Source organism: Notolabrus celidotus, chromosome 13, assembly GCF_009762535.1.
Source record: "Notolabrus celidotus isolate fNotCel1 chromosome 13, fNotCel1.pri, whole genome shotgun sequence".
Lineage (NCBI taxonomy): Eukaryota > Metazoa > Chordata > Actinopteri > Labriformes > Labridae > Notolabrus > Notolabrus celidotus.
In genome coordinates, this window is record NC_048284.1 from 812,312 (window position 1) to 835,429 (window position 23,118).

At 40.0% G+C, this 23,118-nt stretch overlaps 1 protein-coding gene across 1 annotated transcript in view; it reads right to left on the reverse strand.

Moving 5' to 3' along the window:
* mei4 (meiosis-specific, MEI4 homolog (S. cerevisiae)) overlaps positions 1-13,161 on the reverse strand; it is a 90,489-nt gene extending 77,328 nt beyond the window's left edge. The window contains exons 1-3 of the mRNA XM_034700255.1: positions 12,986-13,161; positions 10,411-10,656; positions 2,870-3,390 (exon numbers count right to left, since the gene is read on the reverse strand). Of these exons, the coding sequence (XP_034556146.1) occupies positions 2,870-3,390; positions 10,411-10,656; positions 12,986-13,013 (795 nt within the window). The 5' untranslated portion in view covers positions 13,014-13,161. The remainder of the gene's footprint in view (positions 1-2,869; positions 3,391-10,410; positions 10,657-12,985) is intronic.
* Between the last annotated feature and the right edge of the window lie 9,957 nt (positions 13,162-23,118).

A 23,118-nucleotide genomic window follows, 5' to 3' on the forward strand; every position in this document is an offset into this window, starting at 1 on the left:
TTCATCGCCGACAACTCAGGCTCACTTTCATCTCCATTTCCCAGCTGCTGCGCCCTGTCATGACTATCACATGTGCGAGGCGCTGAGTGACTCGGACAACCCGCCGGGGAGTTAATTTGACCCTTTGAGGACTCAGTGCTTTGAATAAAGCCAATAACGCAGGATACTGAGCACCGGATCTATTGTCATCAAATACTCTCAATGTCATTTCAAGGGAAAGAGAAACGCTGGGAGACGATGGAGGGAAGGTGGAAAGGATGCTGCTGGATGCTAAATGATGACAAGCTGCTGCATCTTTGAAATTAAATAAATACCACCTAAACCTGACCAGTGCTGCCCGGTCGGGTCATGGACTCCTCTAGACCTCTGAAATCGTGCTGTGGTATTCGGGATCAAGAAGTTAGTAAGTCCTGAAAAATTCAGAGGCCTTGTCAACACCTTGCACTTGTGGCCAAGTTCCCCCAGGGCACCTTTCTCTGTATCTTGGTGGTCCAGCTCTGATGCGTCAGATTCTTTGTCCAGTTTTTGGATCGCTATCCATATCGGCATCGTTATCGCTAACGGCATCTTTATTGGCATCAACATGGTTATCATCAGATCTGTATCAGTACTGTTTTTTGTGTGTCTGCATTGGTATCAGTATCGGCATCGCTGTTGCCATTGTTATCGGCATAATTATCGGTATCCAAATCAGCATCGATATCGTATCTACATTGGTATTAGTTATTGTAATCAGCATCAACATCAGCATTAGCATCGGCATCGTTATCATATATGCATTAGTATTGGTATCAGTATCATTAGAGGTAGCATCGTTATTGGAATGGGCATTGTTATTCCTATCGGCATCATTAATGTATCGGCATAGTTACCGTTATAGGCGTTGTTATCGTTATCAGCATTAGCATTGGCATCATTTTCTGTATTGGTATCCGCATCGTTATCATGTCGGTATCAGTTACATTGGCAGCATCGTTATCGGCACCTTTATTGTATCGGCATCGTTATCGGAATGCACATTTTTATTGTTATAGGCATCGTTAGCGTGTCGGCATCAGTATCAGTTACATTAGCGGCATCATTATCGTCATATTTATTGTATCGGCATCGTTAGCGTGTCGGCATCAGTATCAGTTACATTAGCGGCATCCTTATCGGCATCTTTATTGTATCGGCATCGTTATCGGAATGCGCATTGTTATTGTTAAGGGCATCGTTAGCGTGTCGGCATCAGTATCAGTTACATTAGCGGCATCATTATCGTCATATTTATTGTATCGGCATTGTTATCGGAATGCGCATTGTTATTGTTAAGGGCATCGTTAGCGTGTCGGCATCAGAATCAGTTACATTAGTGGCATCATTATCGGCACCTTTATTGTATCGGCATCGTTATCGGAATGCGCATTGTTATTGTTAAGGGCATCGTTAGCGTGTCGGCATCAGTATCAGTTACATTAGTGGCATCGTGATTGTCATATTTATTGTATCGGCATGGTTATCGGAATGCGCATTGTTATTGTTAAGGGCATCGTTAGCGTGTCGGCATCAGAATCAGTTACATTAGTGGCATCATTATCGGCATCTTTATTGCATCCGCATCGTTATCATTATAGGCATTGTTATCGGTAACCATATCAGCATTGTTATCATATCAGCATTGTTATCATATCTGCATTGGTATCGGTATCAACACCGTTATCGTATCAGTATCGGCATCTGCATTGTTATTGTTATTGTTATTGGTATTGTATCAATATATATCATGTCGGCCAAAATGAGTTTAAGAACATTGATATATCCGATATCGAGTTTGTTCATCACTAATCTGAACTTTGGGGCTGATTGGAACGTCTTCGCCGTTAGAGACCGCCTCCAGTGGACACTTAAGGAACTGCAGTTTGTGTTTCCACTTTTGCTGCTTCACCTCAAAACTCAGCAGAGACGTTTCATTGAATTGATCCACCAGGTCTTATTTCTTTAAGGTGAGTCCTTTCTTTTGATTCAGAATCTTCCTGCACGTTACTTCAGCGTGTCGAGAACCACGAACCACAACCTGCCATGCATCGATGTGAAACATGCTCGGGTTCAAACTCCCACAGTGTGACGTTATTTACTTTCTGTTTACATCACGGTAACCTGAATATCTCTGTGAACTGCTTCTTGGTGTAAATGCATTCATTTCAAATTAATCCCATAAAGTAAACAATTCATTAAAAGTCGACTGAAAATATTTATTAATTGCAGCTTTAGCAGTTTTCATCATTTCTGCAGCTGTTTGTTAATCAAAACAACATTAATGCAGAAATGGATTTGACCCATTTAACTGCAGATAAACGGTTTGTTTGGTTGTTGGAGGAACATGATCCGTTTTTAACGTTTGCCTACAAGCTGAATACATTAAACTGGGTAAACATAAACTCCAGTAATCCTGCCTCGTGTTCATTAAATAAGATAGAATGGAAGTGTAATGATACTCATGGGAAATTAGGTGTTTCTAGTTTATGTGAAATTAATCCCACCACTGTAACTGATATGTAAACCTCTTACCCCTCGTTTGTGGTGTGATTTAATCCTGCAGGAATCTGAGGTGTTTAATCTACATATCAACACCGACTGAGGTAATTAATCTAACATGAAGTCAATCCGGACTCTAATGACTTTCTGTTTCTACATGTGGGTTCATTTGGATCTTAATTTGTGTCCATGCACCCACAACATGATCAGGGGAGCACCTGTCATCTTCTCTTTGTGACGTTTAGGATGGTATACTCGGTCTTTGTGTCATATTTCATTCCTGACCTTTCCATAAAAATGTGTTCCTTTATTTAGAAACAGGCTTTGCAGACTCTCCGGTCTCATCACTCACCCCGCTGAGCTGATGACCGTGCAGCAGAATCCCAGTCAGCTCCTTCAGGGACTCCTCCACCCGCCTCGTGAACTCTGTGGACGGCATCCTCTGAGAGCAGAACAGATCCATCACTTTGGCCACCACCTGGCAGCCCTGGAGGACCAGGTCATCGGGTCCAAGCGGAGGGGGGTCCCTGCACGCAGACACCACCGATTTAAGGAGCTGGCACACTGAGTCTGCGAGCACTGATCCGGCATCTCCGTCAGAGCAGAACCAGAGCGACTCCAGACCTCTGCTGTTTCCCTCGACTCGGTGCAGAGCGCACAGGGACTGAAGGAAGTCCACGTGAGGGAGAGCAGGTCTAAGGTGAGGAGTTCCCTGATGACTGGAGAGGACTGGAGGCTGAGGGGGAGTGGGGGCAGGCTGGGGGTCCTGCAGCATGAGTTCAGGGGTCTCTGAGTCTGCTTGGAGGTCAGGGCTGCAGGCCAAACTTCCTGGGCCGAACAGATCCTGAGACATGTCCATGGAGTTGTCCTGACCTGAAAGATTTTACAGAGAAGTTTAAAAATAATAAGAGCAGCTTTGTTTGAGCTAGACCACAAACCAGAACTGTGATCAGGATAATTTAATATATTCAACATACTTTTGTTACTTTAAAAATGTAATATAATGGACTTTATTTAAATAGATATTTATTAGCCTCTGCACAGGTACAGGACATAACAGGAGTACTGCAATGCTGGAATTGGTGTGCCTTGTTCCTAGAGTCAGCTTCATGAAATATTAAATAGAATAGCAACAAAATAAATTCAATTGTAAACATAAAAATATCCGGTCAATAATGTATAAAAACCCACTTTTTTAAAAAGGAAAGAGGGTTTCAAACTGTAAAAAATGTATTTACTTACTATTATAATAATAACATGTATCAGTTGATATTGATAATGTAAAACTGTTACTTTTTGCACATTTTGATTTTTGCACATTGTTATTTTTACACATCAATTTTTGCACATTGTTATTTTTACACAGTTATTTTTGCACATTTTCATTTTTGCACATTATTTTTACACATTATTTTTTTGCACATTGTTATTTTTGCACATTTTCATTTTTGCACATTTTCATTTTTGCACATTATTTTTACACATTATTTTTTTGCACATTATTTTTACACATTATTTTTTTGCACATTATTTTTACACATTATTTTTTTGCACATTTTTATTTTTGCACATTTTTATTTTTGCGCATTTTCATTTTTGCACATTATTTTTACACATTATTTTTTTGCACATTGTTATTTTTGCACATTTTCATTTTTGCACATTTTCATTTTTGCACATTATTTTTACACATTATTTTTTTGCACATTATTTTTACACATTATTTTTTTGCACATTATTTTTACACATTATTTTTTTGCACATTGTTATTTTTTCACATTTTTATTTTTGCACATTTTCATTTTTGCACATTATTTTTACACATTATTTTTTTGCACATTGTTATTTTTGCACATTTTCATTTTTGCACATTTTCATTTTTGCACATTATTTTTACACATTATTTTTTTGCACATTATTTTTACACATTATTTTTTTGCACATTATTTTTACACATTATTTTTTTGCACATTATTTTTACACATTATTTTTTTGCACATTGTTATTTTTGCACATTTTTATTTTTGCACATTATTTTTACACATTATTTTTTTGCACATTATTTTTACACATTATTTTTTTGCACATTATTTTTACACATTATTTTTTTGCACATTGTTATTTTTGCACATTTTTATTTTTGCACATTTTCATTTTTGCACATTTTCATTTTTGCACATTGTTATTTTTGCACATTTTTACTTTTGCACATTATTATTTTTGCACATTGTTATTTCATTTTTATTTTTACACATTTTTAAATATTTTTGCATTTATTCACTTATTTGTTGAAACAAGGGATTGGCATGTTTAGTTCACTAAGTGTGGTCACCCTCAGTAGTCAGAAGCAGACTTACTGGCTGGTTAGACTCGTGGTTTTCAACCTTTTCAAGTCACAACCCTCATAAATAACATTACTGGAGCTGGAGAACAGCTAGCATACGATAGCTTACCTGTACTGTGTTCAGGTATCTTTAATATAAAAATACTCCCCAAAGATATGTTACTTCCTTTTCCACAAACATCTTTTTTTCCAATAATCTCCAACCTCATATGTTAGGGTCCCTGTTAAACCACTGGGTCTGTTTGTTTTTGAGAGGAGGACTACACATGCACCTAAAGAAGAATCAATCTGCAGTTTGGGACTTGGACTTGGTTGAATTAGGCGTCTTTTCAATAGATTAATCAAATCTTAAAATCCTAGCCTTGATAGAAACACAACCATTGTAGGATCTCTTGTTGCTCTACCAGAGGACAGACTTATTAGCGCTCCGGGAAATGAAGATTAGACCCCCTAATGAACCGGCTCTGGGACTCAAGGACACCGGTGTATTCATGGCAAGCTGACAAAACACATTTAATATTGGCAGGAGCTCAAAAATCCAATAACATACGAGTGATTATCCACAATGATAATGTATAATTACGCCATGAGCATTATTATATTAGCACATAATTACAGTCAAACATGTCTAATATGTTCCCTGTGGTAATGACTTGGAGGATTTTTTTAATCAACCTTGAAATATTTAAACGTTGCTGCTGTTTTAACCACTTTCTGTTCACAACCAGGAAATCAGCTCCACAGTTTTTAATCTGGAGGGAAGTTGTGCTAAATTATGCTTTCACATTTTCTTTGTATGTTAATTGTTTGCTCCAATTAACAGCTGAGTGAAAAGGCAGAATATTAAACAGGAAGCAGAGAGGGAGAGTCAAGACTGAGGAAGGAAACCTGTGTTTTCACTAAACTTCACGTCTGAGGGAGCCAGCATGAAGGCTTTAGAGAAGCATAAGAGAAGTATTTACCCACTTTAAGGAGAGGCCGGGATGCTTTGTTGTATTTCCAGTCCCTCAAATCCCCTCAGTGGGCTCCTAAAATCATAATAATGGAGGCTGCAGCTCATAACTCTCTGAGCAGGTGGACCTTGGTCGTTATTTTCTCAGGCTGTGCTCCTGAACGTCTCCCCTCGGCCCTCTGGGTTTAGATTTAGGAGGACGAGTGTTTTCCTTGAAGTAAATGCAGCCATAAAGGCTTCACTGTTTAGAACTCTGTGTGTGTGTTTTGTGTTTCAAAATGAAGAATCCTCCGCTGGCCAGCTCCTGAGATTTAGATGACAACCTAATTTAAAACCAGTCGGGATATTTGGCAGCAGGCGGACGGCGGCGGTATCTTCACTGGAAACAGAAAGATGAACCTCTGAATGGAAGACTCAGATTTATGGACGTTTTGTGCTCATCGCTGATACGGTGTGTAACTTTGCAGGGACAGGATTCCTCTGGTGGTCACTATGCCAAAATGAAAAGAGTAGCAGACTTAGAGAGAACTTTTCCAATCTTCAGACCTCTCAGAGCTGCAACTGAACAACTTTTACCTCTAACACTGTGCATGGAAACTAAGGGGCGTGACTATTACTTGAAGTAAAGTCTCTAAAAGTAGTATGGGAGGTAGAGCCTTCAGTTATCAGGCCCCTCTCCTTTGGAATCATCTACCTGTCAGGGTCCGGGAGGCAGATACCCTCTCTACTTTTAAGAGTAGGCTTCAAAATTTCCTTTTTGATAAAGCTTATAGTTAGAGCTGGATCAGGCTTGGACCAGGTCTAAGATATACTGCTATAGACTTAGACTGCTATAGGCTCAGACTGCTATAGGCTCAGACTACTATAGGTTCAGACTACTTTAGGCTCAGACTGCTATAGGCTCAGATTAATAAAGGCTCAGACTACTTTAGGCTCAGACTGCTATAGGCTCAGACTACTTTAGGCTCAGACTGCTATAGGCTCAGACTGCTATAGGCTCAGACTACTATAGGCTCAGACTACTATAGGTTCAGACTACTTTAGGCTCAGACTGCTATAGGCTCAGATTAATAAAGGCTCAGACTACTTTAGGCTCAGACTGCTATAGGCTCAGACTACTATAGGCTCAGACTACTATAGGCTCAGACTGCTATAGGCTAAGACTACTATAGGTTCAGACTACTTAAAGGCTCAGACTGCTATAGGCTCAGATTAATAAAGGCTCAGACTACTAAAGGCTCAGACTGCTATAGGCTCAGACTGCTATAGGCTCAGACTACTATAGGCTCAGACTACTATAGGTTCAGACTACTTTAGGCTCAGACTGCTATAGGCTCAGACTACTTTAGGCTCAGACTGCTATAGGCTCAGACTACTATAGACTCAGACTGCTATAGGCTCAGACTGCTATAGGCTCAGACTACTATAGGCTCAGACTGCTATAGGCTCAGACTGCTATAGGCTCAGACTACTATAGGCTCAGACTACTATAGGCTCAGACTGCTATAGGCTAAGACTACTATAGGTTCAGACTACTTAAAGGCTCAGACTGCTATAGGCTCAGATTAATAAAGGCTCAGACTACTATAGGCTCAGACTACTATAGGCTCAGACTGCTATAGGCTCAGACTACTTTAGGCTCAGACTGCTATAGGCTCAGACTACTTTAGGCTCAGACTGCTATAGGCTCAGACTACTTTAGGCTCAGACTACTATAGGCTCAGACTACTATAGGCTCAGACTACTATAGGCTCAGACTGCTATAGGATCAGACTACTATAGGCTCAGACTACTATAGGCTCAGACTACTATAGGCTCAGACTACTATAGGCTCAGACTGCTATAGGCTCAGACTACTATAGGCTCAGACTACTATAGGCTCAGATTAATAAAGGCTAAGACTACTTTAGGCTCAGACTACTATAGGCTCAGACTACTTCAGGCTCAGACTACTATAGGCTCAGACTACTATAGGCTCAGACTACTTCAGGCTCAGATTAATAAAGGCTCAGACTACTTTAGGCTTAGACTGCTATAGGCTCAGACTACTATAGGCTTAGACTACTTTAGGCTCAGACTGCTATAGGCTCGGGGGGCTAAAAGCTTCGACCGCAATAGGCTCGGACTACTTTAGCCTCAGACTACTAAATGCTCAGACTGCTTTAGGCTCAAACTGCTATAGGCTCAGACTGCTACAGGCTCAGACTACTATAGGCTCAGACTACTTTAGGCGCTTAAACTGCTATAGGCTCGGGGGGCTATAAGCTTAAACCGCAATAGACTTAGACTACTGTAGGCTGAGACTACTATAGGCTTAGACTGACACACTGGGATCCTGTCTTTCCCTCTCTCTCCTCTCTCTGCCTGTCTCTTACTTTAACTCTTCCTGTCCCATTAAAGTTACTAATCAGATCCTCTGTTAGCATCCTGCCCCTCACTTAGGGCCGTCATGTGGGAGAGAGGACTGAATATGAGAGAGCATTAAAATAAGCTGGAGAATGAAGCACTAAACTTGGTAATTATAACACCTGACCTACTTTGACAGGGTTAGCATTTCACTGAAAATATTTCCAGCATGTCTCTTGATTTTGAGTCCTCAGTGAGCAGGTCAAAAGGAGGGAGCAGCAGCAGCAGTGATAAAACACCTCTCCATCAGTAGAGGTGTGTAGGTGATCATTAGCAGCATGTGAGATAACGTCAGGACAGCCCGCTCGCTGTCTGAGCTCCTCTGAGGACTCGTGTCAGGATGTTCCCGTCCTTGAGATATCCTCTGCTCACACTAAAGACGTCCGGAGAGGCACACGGTGTGCTCCCCCTATCTTTATGAACTGTCTCCTCTGTTTTAAGAGCGGCTCACCTTCCTCTGTTAAAAAAAGAAGCCGTGGAGCAGGTCAGTGCATGGATTAATCTCCAACTCTGACTTTTCAAGGGTGAAACAAACATTTTTATGATAAACACCAAAGTTATCCTCCTCCACTCCGAGTACAATCAAACACTGCTGCTGCCACAATCGCTCCACTTTGATGATTTATAACACGCCTTTATTTTTAGGGAGCTACAGAGGAGGAATATAAAGGAGAGCATCTTACTGAGGGCTGCGGTTAAGTGGAACATAAAGGTGCACAGCAGTTAGAATAATTAGGGTTGTCCTTGACTCGATCTCAGACATCAGATCAGCTGATGGAGGTGTTTTTTAACTGATGTGGGATCGCCAATTTGAGTCCATCTTCTCACCCACGTCAGCTGTTCCACCGTTTTCTTCAGAACACCACATTAAAAACCTGCTTTTACTTTTAATTTCGTATACACATGTGAGACCTTAAAGGGATATTTCAGTGTTTTTGAAGTGGGGTCATTTGAGTTACAGTACACTAGTGAGCTCTTCACCTTTAATGAGAACATTCCCAGAGGACCGGCAGGTAAGCTAGGCTACAATTCTCTGCAGACGGGGTCGCCTATGTCATGTAATTTCACTGAAGTTAAGAAAATATTTTCCAGGCACTCATCACGGTGCAAATGCATGCACCAGTAAAAACAATTGGAGCTCTTCAGTTTGCCTTCAGTCTTTGTTTTGGGACTATTTTCAGACGCACCTCACAGACCGGTGTTCTTCCGCTGCATGAGCACGGATACACGCCGATCAGCTGTTTGGATCAACAAGCATGTAGCAGGATCAAGTAGCGGTCTCGGTCTTTAGAGTGAATTAAACTCACTTTTCTGCACATTTAAAAGATGGGACGTTCCTGTCTTTATCCCGGCTGTTCAAACAAGCAGACCTCCTGTAAGGCAGGGAACTCTGGATGATGAGTGATGCAGACTGGAGCCATATGTGAGCCGCTGGTCTCCTCTGGTTCAGAAGGGTCCTGATGTTTGTCACTAAGTCCCTCTCCTGACAGCAGAAGCTCTCTGGGTAGACTCTGATTCACCACCAGGTAACGTGGGATCTCCTCCAGAACTTTCTCCCCTCTCTTCTTCTTCGTTGGTACGTTGGGTCTGCATCTGGAGTTCTTCCTCTGTAGACTCTGGTTCATAGAGGGATCCTCTTGTGTCCACAGTAAACAGCATGTCATCGTCGCTGTCAGAATCACTCGTTTCTGCAGTTTGTAGTTTCTGTTCCTAAAAGTGCAGACAGATCCAAACAGCTGATCGGCGTGTATCCGTGCTCATGCAGCGGAAGAACACCGGTCTGTGAGGTGCGTCTGAAAATAGTCCCAAAACAAAGACTGACCGCAAACTGAAGAGCTCCAATTGTTTCTACTGGTGCATGCATTTGCACCGTGATGAGAGCCTGGAACATATTTTCTCAACTTTAGTGAAATTACATGAAATAGGCGACCCCGTCTGCAGAGCATTGTATCCTAGCTTACCTGCCGGTCCTCTGGGAATGTTCTCATTAAAGGGGAAGAGCTCACCGGCACTCATTGTGGCTAACAGGAGCAATAGTGTACTGTACCTCATACGACCCCACTTCCAAAAAACTGAAATATCCCTTTAAGAACCTTTCGAATGCACCTTCAAGTATTTCTTTAAAGGTGACACTTCTGTCCCTTCTTCCTCCCCCACAGGTTACCTGCTCACATGGATCCCAGAGGCTCACCTGCAGTCAGTGTGGAGCTCTTTGTGTTGGACGTCACTCGGGCGATCAGTGATTCCTGCCGCAGCCTCAGCACCTCCTGCTGCAGCTCCTGGGCTTTCTTCTTCCAGCTTTCATCCTGACTCCTCATCTTGCAGCTTAAAGCCTCAGCGTGCTCTCTGCCACTCATACCCACGGGCCTGTTCTTGATTATCGACACCGCCAGGGCGACTCGAGCTTTCTGCGGAATCCACGCCACCTGACCGGCTCCTGGAGGAGGATTTCAGGGAGTCAGTCAGTAAAAAGGAAAGACAGTGATCCTCCAGATTCAGCCGCATTAATACTTCTCACAGAGTTTCAGACTTCTTAATTTATGTTTGTTTACATGAGGTGCAAGGGGAGAAACAAAAACCCACCACACAAACCAAAACAAAGCTATTATTCAACAGAATTTCATCCACATGCATTCTGAAGATTTATTATTTTAGTAACTTTTTATGCAAAATGTTGTGATTTCTCAATTTAAAACTTTTCTTTATGCAGAAAAAAGTGTTCCAAAAGTGAGTAATATAAACAACATGTAGAGGCAGCTTTATGTTTTTAATATAAATGTGTCAGAAAAGTGTTTTAATAAAGTCTGAATAAACAATGAATGCTTATATGATGAAAAAAAATAAAAAAAAATTGTTACAAACCCAAATAAAACATCTCATCATCATGGTTTGAATGTTTTTTTTGAAGAAATATTAACATTTAATGTAAAATAATCCTTCCAAACAGGTGTAGAAAATAGAAGAATCATAATTTCTGTAAATCAAGAAGCCATACTGACCTCTATCTAGTTAATTTATTTTATTATTTTGTAATATTCTAATTTTTTTTGATTTTTCAATTGTTTTTTTACTCTAAATTTTTTTTATTTATATATTATTTTTTTATTTGTTTCAAAATATTCTAATTTTATTCATTTCATTGATTTTTAATTTGTCATGTTTTAATGAGTTATTTTTTATTATTATTATTATTATTTTACTTTATTCCAACAGACTACAGATTTATTTATTATTTATTTATTTATTTATTTATTAATTTAATGAAATATTTGTGCACAAGATCTGCCCATGAGCCTTGAGGCTGTATTGTGGTTTTGTGCTGTGTTGGATGAGTCTAATAAAAAATAAATGAATAAATAAATAAACTATCTATTATTGTTCTTTCCCTTCTTCTCTGTATCACCTTTTTCTCTGCAGGTGAATCTAATGAGACACAAAGGTTCACCTGGTTTTGGACCTTTAAAAGGGGCATTTTAAGCCCTGCTGGATTGTTGAATTAATTCATTATTTAAGTGTTTATAATAAATTATATTTAAGGTGTTTCTTGTGATTTTATTTGGGTTCTTTTTGTGAATTGTTGTTAAACCTACAGGGCCGCCTCAGGGCTGATTTTGTCACATTATTCAGCATATTTTCAGCCTGTGCAGAGTTTGTATTCTTCATCAGTTCTTCATCTGTTACCAAAACTACTGCAGTATTAAATCAAACTGAGGGATAATGATGACACGCTGATCAATTCATAGGTCAAGGTGGAGTTCATTACACTTCTTCTGACCTATTATAGCTTTACATATTAAATCACTGATCTATGTTATTGTGTTCATGTGAATGCAACAAGATAAGATATTACATTACTATTCTAAGTACAACCCATGGTCATATTACATACAAATATTCTTCTATTTATTGCTTAATTTGTCATTACCAACCATAATCACACCATGTCAACCTGTCACTACTGAAACATTTTTTAATACTGCCTGTAATTACTGCTATTTAATTTAAATTCCATCTGTAACATTGTATATATCTAAATTGTATTCTAGCTTTATTTATCTATTTTATTTTATTTATTTTTATTTTATTTTATTTTTATGTTATTTTGTTTTTATTTTTTTGTTTTATTTCTATTTTTATTTTTTACTCATCTTTTTATTTAATTTTTTTTTATCTTATTTTGTACTTATTGAAACTTCTTTCTTGATTGTACTTATGTCTGGGTTGCTGTAACAACTGAATTCAATAAAGTAATATCTTATCTTATAACATAATCCTTTATTGAGTCCCTGCGAGGAAATTCAACTTTTGCATCAACACACACAATATGGGATTGATTATGCAATAAAATATAAGTATGCAGTTAGAGCTACAAGTTATAATGATAATAAAATTATCAATTATGAATAATGTTGATTCATGTTAATATCAGAGTGAGAGTATAATATTTTAACATAATATAGCTCATTAAATTCAAGCTAGAATGCTATTATACACTACAGTAAACTCTTCTGAATTTACTGTTTGTTCCCTCATGTATCTCCTAGCATGACTGAATATTACTCTGTCTGCATGTTGTGGTATTAAAAATTAAATATCTGAGTTAATTTGAAGCACAAGCTTTAAAATATTAAGATAAAAGAAGGAACATTAGTTAGCTAAATAACTAGTGTACAGCTAACGTTAGCAAACATTTTACAAACAGTGTTCTGGTTTTAGGAGTAGCTGATAATAAACTGTAAATATTGAGAGTGAAACCGATCAATTACCTTTCAAATGTATCTGTTGGTTTTCCATACACGGCTCCTCTTCACTCCATCTTCCTCAGTAACGTTAGTGGGGAGTTTAAAGCGCTTGTTTAACGTTAGTTTGCCGCTTCGGTGTTACGGAGAAAACGGCTACCATTGTAATCGTGGACACTGTGCCGTCAGCCGTTTGATCATCCGGGCACTTCCTCATCTGCGAGACTGTGAAACCATTAAAAACAGAAGAATTAGCTTCTCTCTTTTTGAGTTTAGTATTTATCAGATTGTAAAAACTTAAATATGATAACCAGAAATATTTTATATAAATTAAAAAAATAAATATTATTATTATTTTACAAAACAGGAAGTAGCTAGGCTAGCTTTCATAGTTAGCTTCATTTCAACATTGTTGTTATTGACAAAACACGTGTTATATAATGACTGTTGCTGCATAATTTATATTATCCTTTGTAATAATTTATCTACAGGTTTTCCTTGTAAAAAAAAAAAAATTTAATCAGTAAAGGAAACATTTTTAAATGGTTTAACATATGTAGCCTAATTGCTAAAGTCATAGTTAGCTTAAAACAATGTATGAAAGTTGAATAATTAGATAAGCTAGCTCTATATATAGCTACTTTTACATATTCTGCTCTTCTGTACATATTTTATTCATATTTTATATTATTTTATTTTTATTTTATCTTATTTTATTCCTTATTGTGTATAAGAGCATAGCCTACTGTAATGACTGAATTTCTGAGGTATTCAGAGTAATTCTGATTCTGGTAATGATAAGCTATTGATGTTGTTAGCAAAAAGTAAATTATTTATTGTAAACATACTTAACTGGATACAAAGGTATAAAGGTTAACTGTCAAAAAATATGCTTTAAGTATTATTTAAATGCCAAGAAATGTCAAAAATGTATGGATAACCTATTCAAACAATGTACCAAAATTCAGTGATAAATTGTTTAATGGTTTGAGGGGTTGCTTAAAATGATAGATTAAAACAAAGTAGAAATATGTGGTTAAATGTGGGAAAAAATGGCTGAAAATGATGGTTAAAATACTAAGAGCTGCTTAAATTATAAACTGTTTATCAAAATTAAATTATTATGGTTAAAAATAATAATTGGCCAAGAGTTATGATTATTTTCCAACCTGAAATAATGTTAATAAAAAAGTGGGACCAGTCTGCCAAAAAGGGGTTGGCCCTGGTTAAAGTAATAGATTGTTTTTATACATGAAAAGGTGAGAGTTATTTTAAAATGGATCTGAATATTTTATTAAAGGAAGATAAATAAATCTGTGGTAGTAAAAGTCATGCAAACTGGACTAAGCCTATCAAAATAATGACATTTCAATTGTAAGAAAGAGTATTAGTATTTTTCCAGTGAAGATAAACAGTAATCTGAGAGTTCTCAGTAATGTGCACACACAGGCAGAGATAATGCCGTAACATCATGAAAGTGTCGACCGTTTTTCCTCTGACAGGATTTTAGAAAACGAGTGCAGAGAAAAAGTCATTTCAGTGTTTGTTTTTCTCCCCCTGGGTTAAACTAATGGCGGTCTAATTCTCTGCAAATCGTCAGAATTTGCATTCTGTGATTGTTAACCTTTGGAAAGTTTCCTGAATGACATTTTCAAGTGTCCTCGAAATGTAAGAGCGCTGTTGCCGAAACACGTCTGACTGTTTCAACAAGCCTGACAGAATCAGTGGCTCATTATCTGCAGCAACAGGCGGCTCTCTTCAGGACCCGATGTCAGGAAACTCACCACGCTTTGCTGCCTTTATTTATTTATTTCCTGTTGGTGCATCCGTCTCTCTTTGACTGCAGGTCAAAGTCAGGGTTTCATTCCTGGTAATTTACATCCTGAATGTGGGCGCGGGGGCAAATCAAGGGTCTGTCAAGTGATGTTTGAGACTGGGATGGAAAGTTTCTCAAAATACACTTACACAAGTTTGACTCTGCAATAATGGGGATTCTTTCTCAACTAGTTCTACTTCCTACTTCTTCTCTGGGCCAAGTTCTTTAAAAGTAATCTGATCATTTTTAAATCTGATTCAATCAGGTCATCTCCTCTTGGTTGTAAAACTCAGTTTGTGTTGTTTCAAAAGTCTGAGGAGCTGTTGAAGAGGCTTACAGAGTGTGTGGTTCTGGAGTGCTTGGTTCCTGAGTGCTTGGTTCTGGAGTGCTTGGTTCTGGAGTGCTTAGTCCCAGAGTGCATGGTTCTGGAGTGCTTAGTCCCAGAGTGCATGATTCTGGAGTGCTTAGTCCCAGAGTGCATGGTTCTGGAGTGCTTAGTCCCAGAGTGCATGATTCTGGAGTGCTTAGTCCCAGAGTGCATGGTTCCAGAGTGCTTAGTCCCAGAGTGCATGGTTCTGGAGTGCTTAGTCCCAGAGTGCATGGTTCTGGAGTGCTTAGTCCCAGAGTGCATGGTTCTGGAGTGCTTAGTCCCAGAGTGCATGGTTCTGGAGTGCTTGGTTCCTGAGTGCTTGGTTCTGGAGTGCTTGGTTCTGGAGTGCTTAGTCCCAGAGTGCATGGTTCTGGAGTGCTTAGTCCCAGAGTGCATGATTCTGGAGTGCTTAGTCCCAGAGTGCATGGTTCTGGAGTGCTTAGTCCCAGAGTGCATGGTTCTGGAGTGCTTAGTCCCAGAGTGCATGGTTCCAGAGTGCTTAGTCCCAGAGTGCATGGTTCTGGAGTGCTTAGTCCCAGAGTGCATGGTTCTGGAGTGCTTAGTCCCAGACTGCGTGGTTACGGAGTGCTGGGTTCTGGTGTGCTGGGTTCCGTAGTTCTGGGCTTCTGAGTGCTGGGTTCTGTGGTGCTTGGTTCCAGAGTGCTGGGCTCCAGGGTGCTGGTTCCGGATTGCTGGGTTCCGAAATTCTTGGTTCCGGAGTGCTTGGTTCCAAAGTGCTGGGTTCCAAAGTGCTGGGTTCCGGAGTCATGGTTCCAAATTGCTGGGTTCTGGAATGCTGGATTCCAGAATGCTGCGTTCTGGAGTTCTTGGTTCCGGAGTGCTGGGTTCCAGAGTTCCGGGCTCCTGAGTGCTGGGTTCCGTAGTGCTTGGTTCGAGAGTGCTTGGTTCTGGATTGCCGGGTTCTGGAGTGCATGGTTCCGGAGTGCGTGGTTCTGGAATGCTGGGTTCTGGAGTGCTTGTTTTCGGAGTGCATGGTTCTGGAATGCTGGGTTCCGGAGTGCTTGTTTTCGGAGTGCATGGTTCTGGAATGCTGGGTTCTGGAATGCTGGCTTCTGGAGTGCTGGCTTCTGGAATGCTGGGTTCTGGAGTGCTGGGGGGCCTTAAAGAGACAGTAACTTAAATAAAGCATTCCAAACAGAGGCTGATATGAGCTGTAAATCATGTAGATTTTCTACAGAGGGATCAGAGGTACGTTCCTTAAGTATTTAGGGGTTCTGGCGCCCCCTGTGGACAAAGTATGTAATCTGAAGTCCTATTTGGATCACTGGTACTCCTCCAAATCCAGATTATTCTTATGTGGATTAAATCTGTTGAACATCTAGTCCTGCTTCTTCTCTTGTCTTTCTGGACTGTGATGGTCCCTTCCTAACTATAGTTCAGTAAGTTTAAATGTCAGGTTTAATTTTCACATGTTTCACGGCGTCTGTAGCCTGAAAATATTCCAGGACATTTTTAATCAGATGATTAAATTGAAGACAAAGTGATAAAATATTCTTGCAGCACTGTCAGACTTTTCCTCTCTCTGCGTCTGAGCCTCGGGGGTCCCCGTGTCAGAACTCATCTGTGGTCACACATGGAGCGTCACTCATCACCAACACTGCTGTAATAAGGAGGAATTATTCTGGGGCTCTGTGGAGGGTAAGGATTCGAGGACATAACCCTGATGATGTCACGAACAGTAAGGGTCATGGGGGCGTGGGGATCAGAGAAAAAGGGGGAGGTTTTTTGTTTGTGACTCAGCTGCAGGATCGATGAGCTCCGTCATGAATGAAAGCCACATGCAGAACGGATGCTCCCAGGAAGAGAGACAGAGTGATGAGTTATTTATGCTCTGAGCGTCTCTCTCATTGTGTTAAAGAAGGAAAGTATTAATATCACTCCATAAGAAAAACCTGCATTATGAGTAAAGTCCTGGATCCAGACCCTGACCTGGGTTAAAGGGTGCTGGTATTATTATGTTCTTTGTTATGTAATACTTATTTCAAAAGACATATTTGTATTATCATGTCTTTTGTGAACGGTTTAGACTCTGACGGAGGAGGTTACATAACGCCAGATATTGCAAAACAGATTAAAAGCTATGTTAGGTTCCTCTATTTTGGACTCTCCATCCCCCTCAAAGTTCAGCACTACCTCTCTGTGGATCATCAGCGGATTAATTTCACCTCCTCTAGAGGATACTTGGATTCTGGATTTGTTGTTTGGTGCTGCAGGTTTCTACATTTAAATCCTCCTGTATCCTGCTGCATGTTGCTGTGGATCAGATCCAGTCCCATCTTCCAGACAGGACTCAGTCTAGTCTCATCTTAATCCACCATGAGCAGAGCACTTTGCAGCATTTAGCAAGTTACAGTGGCAAGGACAAACTTCCTTTAACAGGCAGAAACCTCCAGCAGGACCAGACTCATGTTAGACACACATCTGCTGAGACCGTGTTGGAGAGAGGGATAGAGGGAGATGAAGAGAGAGAGAGAGAGATGATAGTGGGGAGACGGATAGTAGTAGTTGTAGCAGCTGGAGTCTGGACCACGTCCACAGCAGCAGAGATCCAGAGGAACCTACGAGACAAGGGAGCTCAGGGACTCCAGAAAGGTCTATGGTTAGTAACTTTAATGGGACAGGAAGTTAGGGTTAGGGTTAGGGTTAGGGTTAGGGTTAAGATTAGGGTTAGGGTTAGGGTTAGGGTTAGGGTTAGGGTTAGGGTTAGGATTAGAGTTAGGGTTAGGGTTAGGGTTAGGGTTAGGATTAGGGTTAGGGTTAGGGTTAGGGTTAGGGTTAGGATTAGGGTTAGGGTTAGGGTTAAGATTAGGGTTAGGGTTAGGATTAGGATTAGGGTTAGGGTTAGGGTTAGGGTTAGGGTTAGGGTTAGGATTAGGATTAGGGTTAGGGTTAGGGTTAGGGTTAGGATTAGGGTTAGGGTTAGGGTTAGGGTTAGGGTTAGGGTTAGGATTAGGGTTAGGGTTAGGGTTAAGATTAGGGTTAGGGTTAGGGTTAGGGTTAAGATTAGGGTTAGGGTTAGGGTTAGGATTAGGGTTAGGGTTAGGGTTAGGGTTAAGATTAGGGTTAGGGTTAGGGTTGGGGTTAAGATTAGGGTTAGGGTTAGGGTTAGGGTTAAGATTAGGGTTAGGGTTAGGGTTAGGGTTAGGATTAGGGTTAGGGTTAGGGTTAGGGTTAGGGTTAGGATTAGGGTTAGGGTTAGGGTTAGGGTTAAGATTAGGGTTAGGGTTAGGGATAGGGTTAGGATTAGGGTTAGGGTTAGGATTAGGGTTACGGTTAGGGTTAGGATTAGGGTTAAGATTAGGGTTAGGGTTAGGGTTAGGATTAGGATTAGGGTTAGGGTTAGGGTTAGGGTTAAGATTAGGGTTAGGGTTAGGGATAGGGTTAGGATTAGGGTTAGGGTTAGGATTAGGGTTACGGTTAGGGTTAGGATTAGGGTTAAGATTAGGGTTAGGGTTAGGATTAGGATTAGGATTAGGGTTAGGGTTAGGGTTAAGATTAGGGTTAGGGTTAGGGTTAGGGTTAGGATTAGGATTAGGATTAGGGTTAGGGTTAAGATTAGGGTTAGGGTTAGGGTTAGGATTAGGGTTAGGGTTAGGGTTAGGGTTAGGATTAGGATTAGGATTAGGGTTAGGGTTAAGATTAGGGTTAGGGTTAGGGTTAGGGTTAAGATTAGGGTTAGGGTTAGGGTTAGGGTTAGGATTAGGGTTAGGGTTAAGATTAGGGTTAGGGTTAGGGTTAGGGTTAAGATTAGGGTTAGGGTTAGGATTAGGGTTAGGGTTAAGATTAGGGTTAGGGTCAGAACCAGAACCAAACTCAAGCAAACAGAACCAGAACCAGAACCAAACAGAACCAGAATCAAACAGAACCAGAACCGAGCCGAACCAGAACCGAACCAGAACCGAACCAGAACCGAACCAGAACCGAACCAGAACCGAACCGAACCAGAACCGAACCAGAACCGAACCGAACCAGAACCAATCAGAACCAGACCCGTACCAGAACCGAACCAGAACCGAACCAGAACCGAACCAGAACCGAACCAGAACCGAACCGAACCGAACAGAACCAAACAGAACCAGAACTGAACCAGAACTGAACCAGAACCAGAACTGAACCTGAACTGAACCAGAACCAAACTGGAGCAAACATTATTAAGGTCCTCAGCTTGGATGGTCTGATCCGGTTTCTCCTCTCAGTGAGTATTTGCCCGGTCTTTGAGAAGAACCCTAACCCTAACCCTCTCAGAAGGAACAGATGAAGCCACGACACACAGCCTCCCCTCCATCACCTGTATCCTATATCCTCACATGTGATTGGCCGCATGGCCGCCATGCTGACCAATCAAAACAAAGTCCTGCTGTGAGCAGGGCTGGGGCTGAGCACTGAGAGAGCTAAGCAGGGAAAGGAACAAACTGGGAGCCGGCTCTCTCTGGATGTGAGCCGGCTCTTCTGATCCACTATAAAGCATCGACTCTCAGAGCCGCAGCTTCTGATCATGACATCACTAATGTGTTTAATCTGTGTTACAATTATGAGGGGGTCCTGGGACAATTTTCTCACCTGTAAGGGGTCCCTGGCTCCAAAAAGATTGAGAACCCCTGGTCTGGAGGGGTAATAGATCACTATAAGCTCTTTAAGATATGAAGGTGTCTGATCATTAAGAGCTATGGAGGTCAGAAGAAGGATTTTAAATTCTAGTCCTGATTGTGATGGAAGCTCGTCAAAGTTTGAATATCTTCACAGATTTTCCAGCTGGCCCTGAGCCGAGCCGTCATTAGGGCTGAAAATAAAAACAGAAAAGGTCGTAAACATATTTTTGCTGGCCGTAATAATCTGGTTTGTGCCCAAACAGCTGCAGAGTTTACAGCTGGTGTAGAGCCCAGCTGTGGTCCTGATTGTAGAGACACATCACTCCTCTTCTAACGGCCCTCAGCTGGCTCCTGAAACCTTTGAGCGTTTACATTCTGTTCCCTAAAAGTCCAACATTCACACCTGAGGTCGTTCTGATTACCCTGCTCTTTACTGCACATATGTTTCTGATTTCACCGTGTGGTTTCATCGCTGGCTGTGTTACTCAGCGTCTGCCTTCACTTGTTGGTTTTTTACTTTGTGCTGCTCCTTTTAACCTCGCAGAAAAAGCTGTTACATAAATACTCAACGTCAGCGTGGTTTCTGGCTTTTAGTTCTCCTTTCAGCGAGACTGGAGGAGACTTTGTGTCTCACTTTGTGTCTGAATAAACACACGGACGCCGAGTTAAAGCAGCGCAGGTATTCTGCATGGCGGTTGTGATGAATCCTGGTCACTGAGTTCACAGAAACGCTCTCAGTGAGTCGGCGACATTCAGTTTTGATTGCTTTGGAAATGAAGAGAGACGTTGCTGGCTTCATGCGCCGCAGAATCCTTAATGTGTGACAAATATTTACTCAGCAGGCCGATCATTGACGAGGGAAGCAAGAGAAAGTGAAGGAATGCAGGGACGGGTTTGTTCTGGATACTGATACAGGAACATGAAGGATGCAGAGATGGAGGGATTTAAAGACAAAACTAAAAACTACAACGATGTTAAACGATGTTGTAACATTAGCAGAGCTCTCTGTTTCTGCAGGGTCAGAGAACTCGAGGTGTTTCCTGTGCAGAGGCCCGACAGGCTGCTTTAAAGAGTCGAGCCGTTTCAGCACCATGGAGAGCTCCCTGAGATTACAACAGTTGAGGAGGCTCCAAACTGCCTCCAGACTCCTTTATATATCTAATAATACATTAAGTGAAGGGTTAAAGACAGAAACACAACGAGGGGACAAAGTGGAGGAAATATTCACACCCTTCAGGGAAATAAAAAGTGTGAAAAATAAACATTTTTAAAAGCAAAATGAAGACCAACCTTTTTAGTCTCTCTTTAACTGAGTCTTATTCTATCTTACTTTATTTATTTATTTATTTATTTATTTATTTATTTATTTATTTATTTATTTATTTATTATCTAGTTCGAATTGTAGTCAACTGTTTAGTCATATATTGTCTTATTTTAAATGAGTAAAGACACATAAATATAATTTATTCAGTATTTCTTTCAATTCCTATAAATATATATAAATGTATTGTGGATTATTTCATTATTTATTTTGATCTTATTTTATTCCAGTGCTTTTACAGATTACCTCTTGGAATTTAAATATTTTATTAAATTGTGTTTTTCTGTATTTACTTTTAGTGTAGCATCTTTATCTTATTTTACTGGTTTAATATTTAAGTGTTTTATTATCTTAGTAATTTGTTTTATTTTGGTGAGTTTAATTTCCTGTCTTGAGATTTAACATCTTATTTTTCCATGACAGCATTTCATCAGTTCAGCAGCAACTTCTTTTTAAATCTTTATTTATTTTTATTTATTCATTTATTTATTTATTTATTATTATTATTATTATTATTATTATTATTATTATTATTATTATTATTAATAATATTTATATTATTTTTTATGATATATTTCCTTACCTTATTTTTGTATTTTAATTTGATCTATTTATGTATTATTATTTTTATTTATTATCATTGTATTATTATTATTTATTTATTTATTATTACTATTATTTTTATCTATTTTTTAAAATATATATTTCCTTACATTTTTTATTATTTTTGTTATCAGTCATGTTGTTAAGCATGGATTTGAGGGAGGTTGTATTTAATTTATTCTATTTTATTAATACCATTAGTATTTTGTATGTTCAGCACTTAGTGTTAGGATATTATTGTATAAAAAGTGTTTTACAAATAAAGTCTGGTCTGAAGAGTTAAAGAGTGATTTGCATATTTAGGGGCGTGGCTCATGTCAGGTTGAGTCCAACATGGCGACCTCCATCTTTGGGCTTCATAATCTCTCTTCACAAACCAACAGGTGACCTCCCTGAGACCTGGTCCATGTTCTTACAGTCTGTGTTTCTAAGGAGTGAATATTTTCTGGTTTTCGTACAATAAGTCAAAGATCTTTGGTTTCTGGACGTCAAACATCACATGACCCCGTCTCTGTTCTCACTCTGACACGTACAGAGACATAAAACCTGAATAATCAGCGACTACGACTCGCAGTCTTGACTTTTATGACCGGAGAACGAGAGGCAGAATGAGCTCCTGATGTGATAGTGGCACAGAGTGCTTTGATTTTAAAGAGCTCTTTATTGGACGCTGCTGAAGGACACGCAGGCACAAAAGATGTGAGTAGAAACCGACTGATACAGAAACAGGCCTGATACTATCAGCTGATTTTATCTCATCTCAGATAACACACCTCCGAGGACAGGTCAGGTCGTGTCCTCTGTTTTTATTGGCTGGGAGTTCAGTGCTGATGGAGACCTGGGGGAGTTTGTAATCTGGTTTGAAACAGTGATGATGTTTTGAGTGCTGAGGTCAGTGGTTTCAGATCCAAATACTTAGATTTTACAGCGACTAATGTGACCCCTTTGACCCCTTTAACCCACAATGCATCACTTTCTGTTTCAGGTTCATACCGCTGAAGTAAGCCAGATGGAAGCCTCTGTGTCACTCAGTATTTACAGTGAAACTGAGACTCACCTGTTGATCTGAACAAACGATCGCTTTCCAAGTTGTGATTTAGACTTTAAAGCTGCTGTGAGGAACTTCTGGTTTGTATCGATTCTGGCGCCCCCTTGTGGACAAAGTGTTACATCTTATCTCTTGTCCTGTAATTGCAAAATTAGTGTCTTCAGACAATCACCTCATCCTGTTGTCTTTTAACATTTAGATTTATCACACAATGTGATTATTTGCCAGGAAAACAGCCAAAAAAGGGTTTCTCTAGAGCGAGAGAGATGTCAATCATCTGTTCTGACACCTACCCCCTCAGAACAGTTTCAGGCATTAAAAATGACAACAGAGAAGGGATCCGTGTTGTTGTGGATGGTCTTGTTTGCTTTTGAGGGTCATAAAAAGGCAT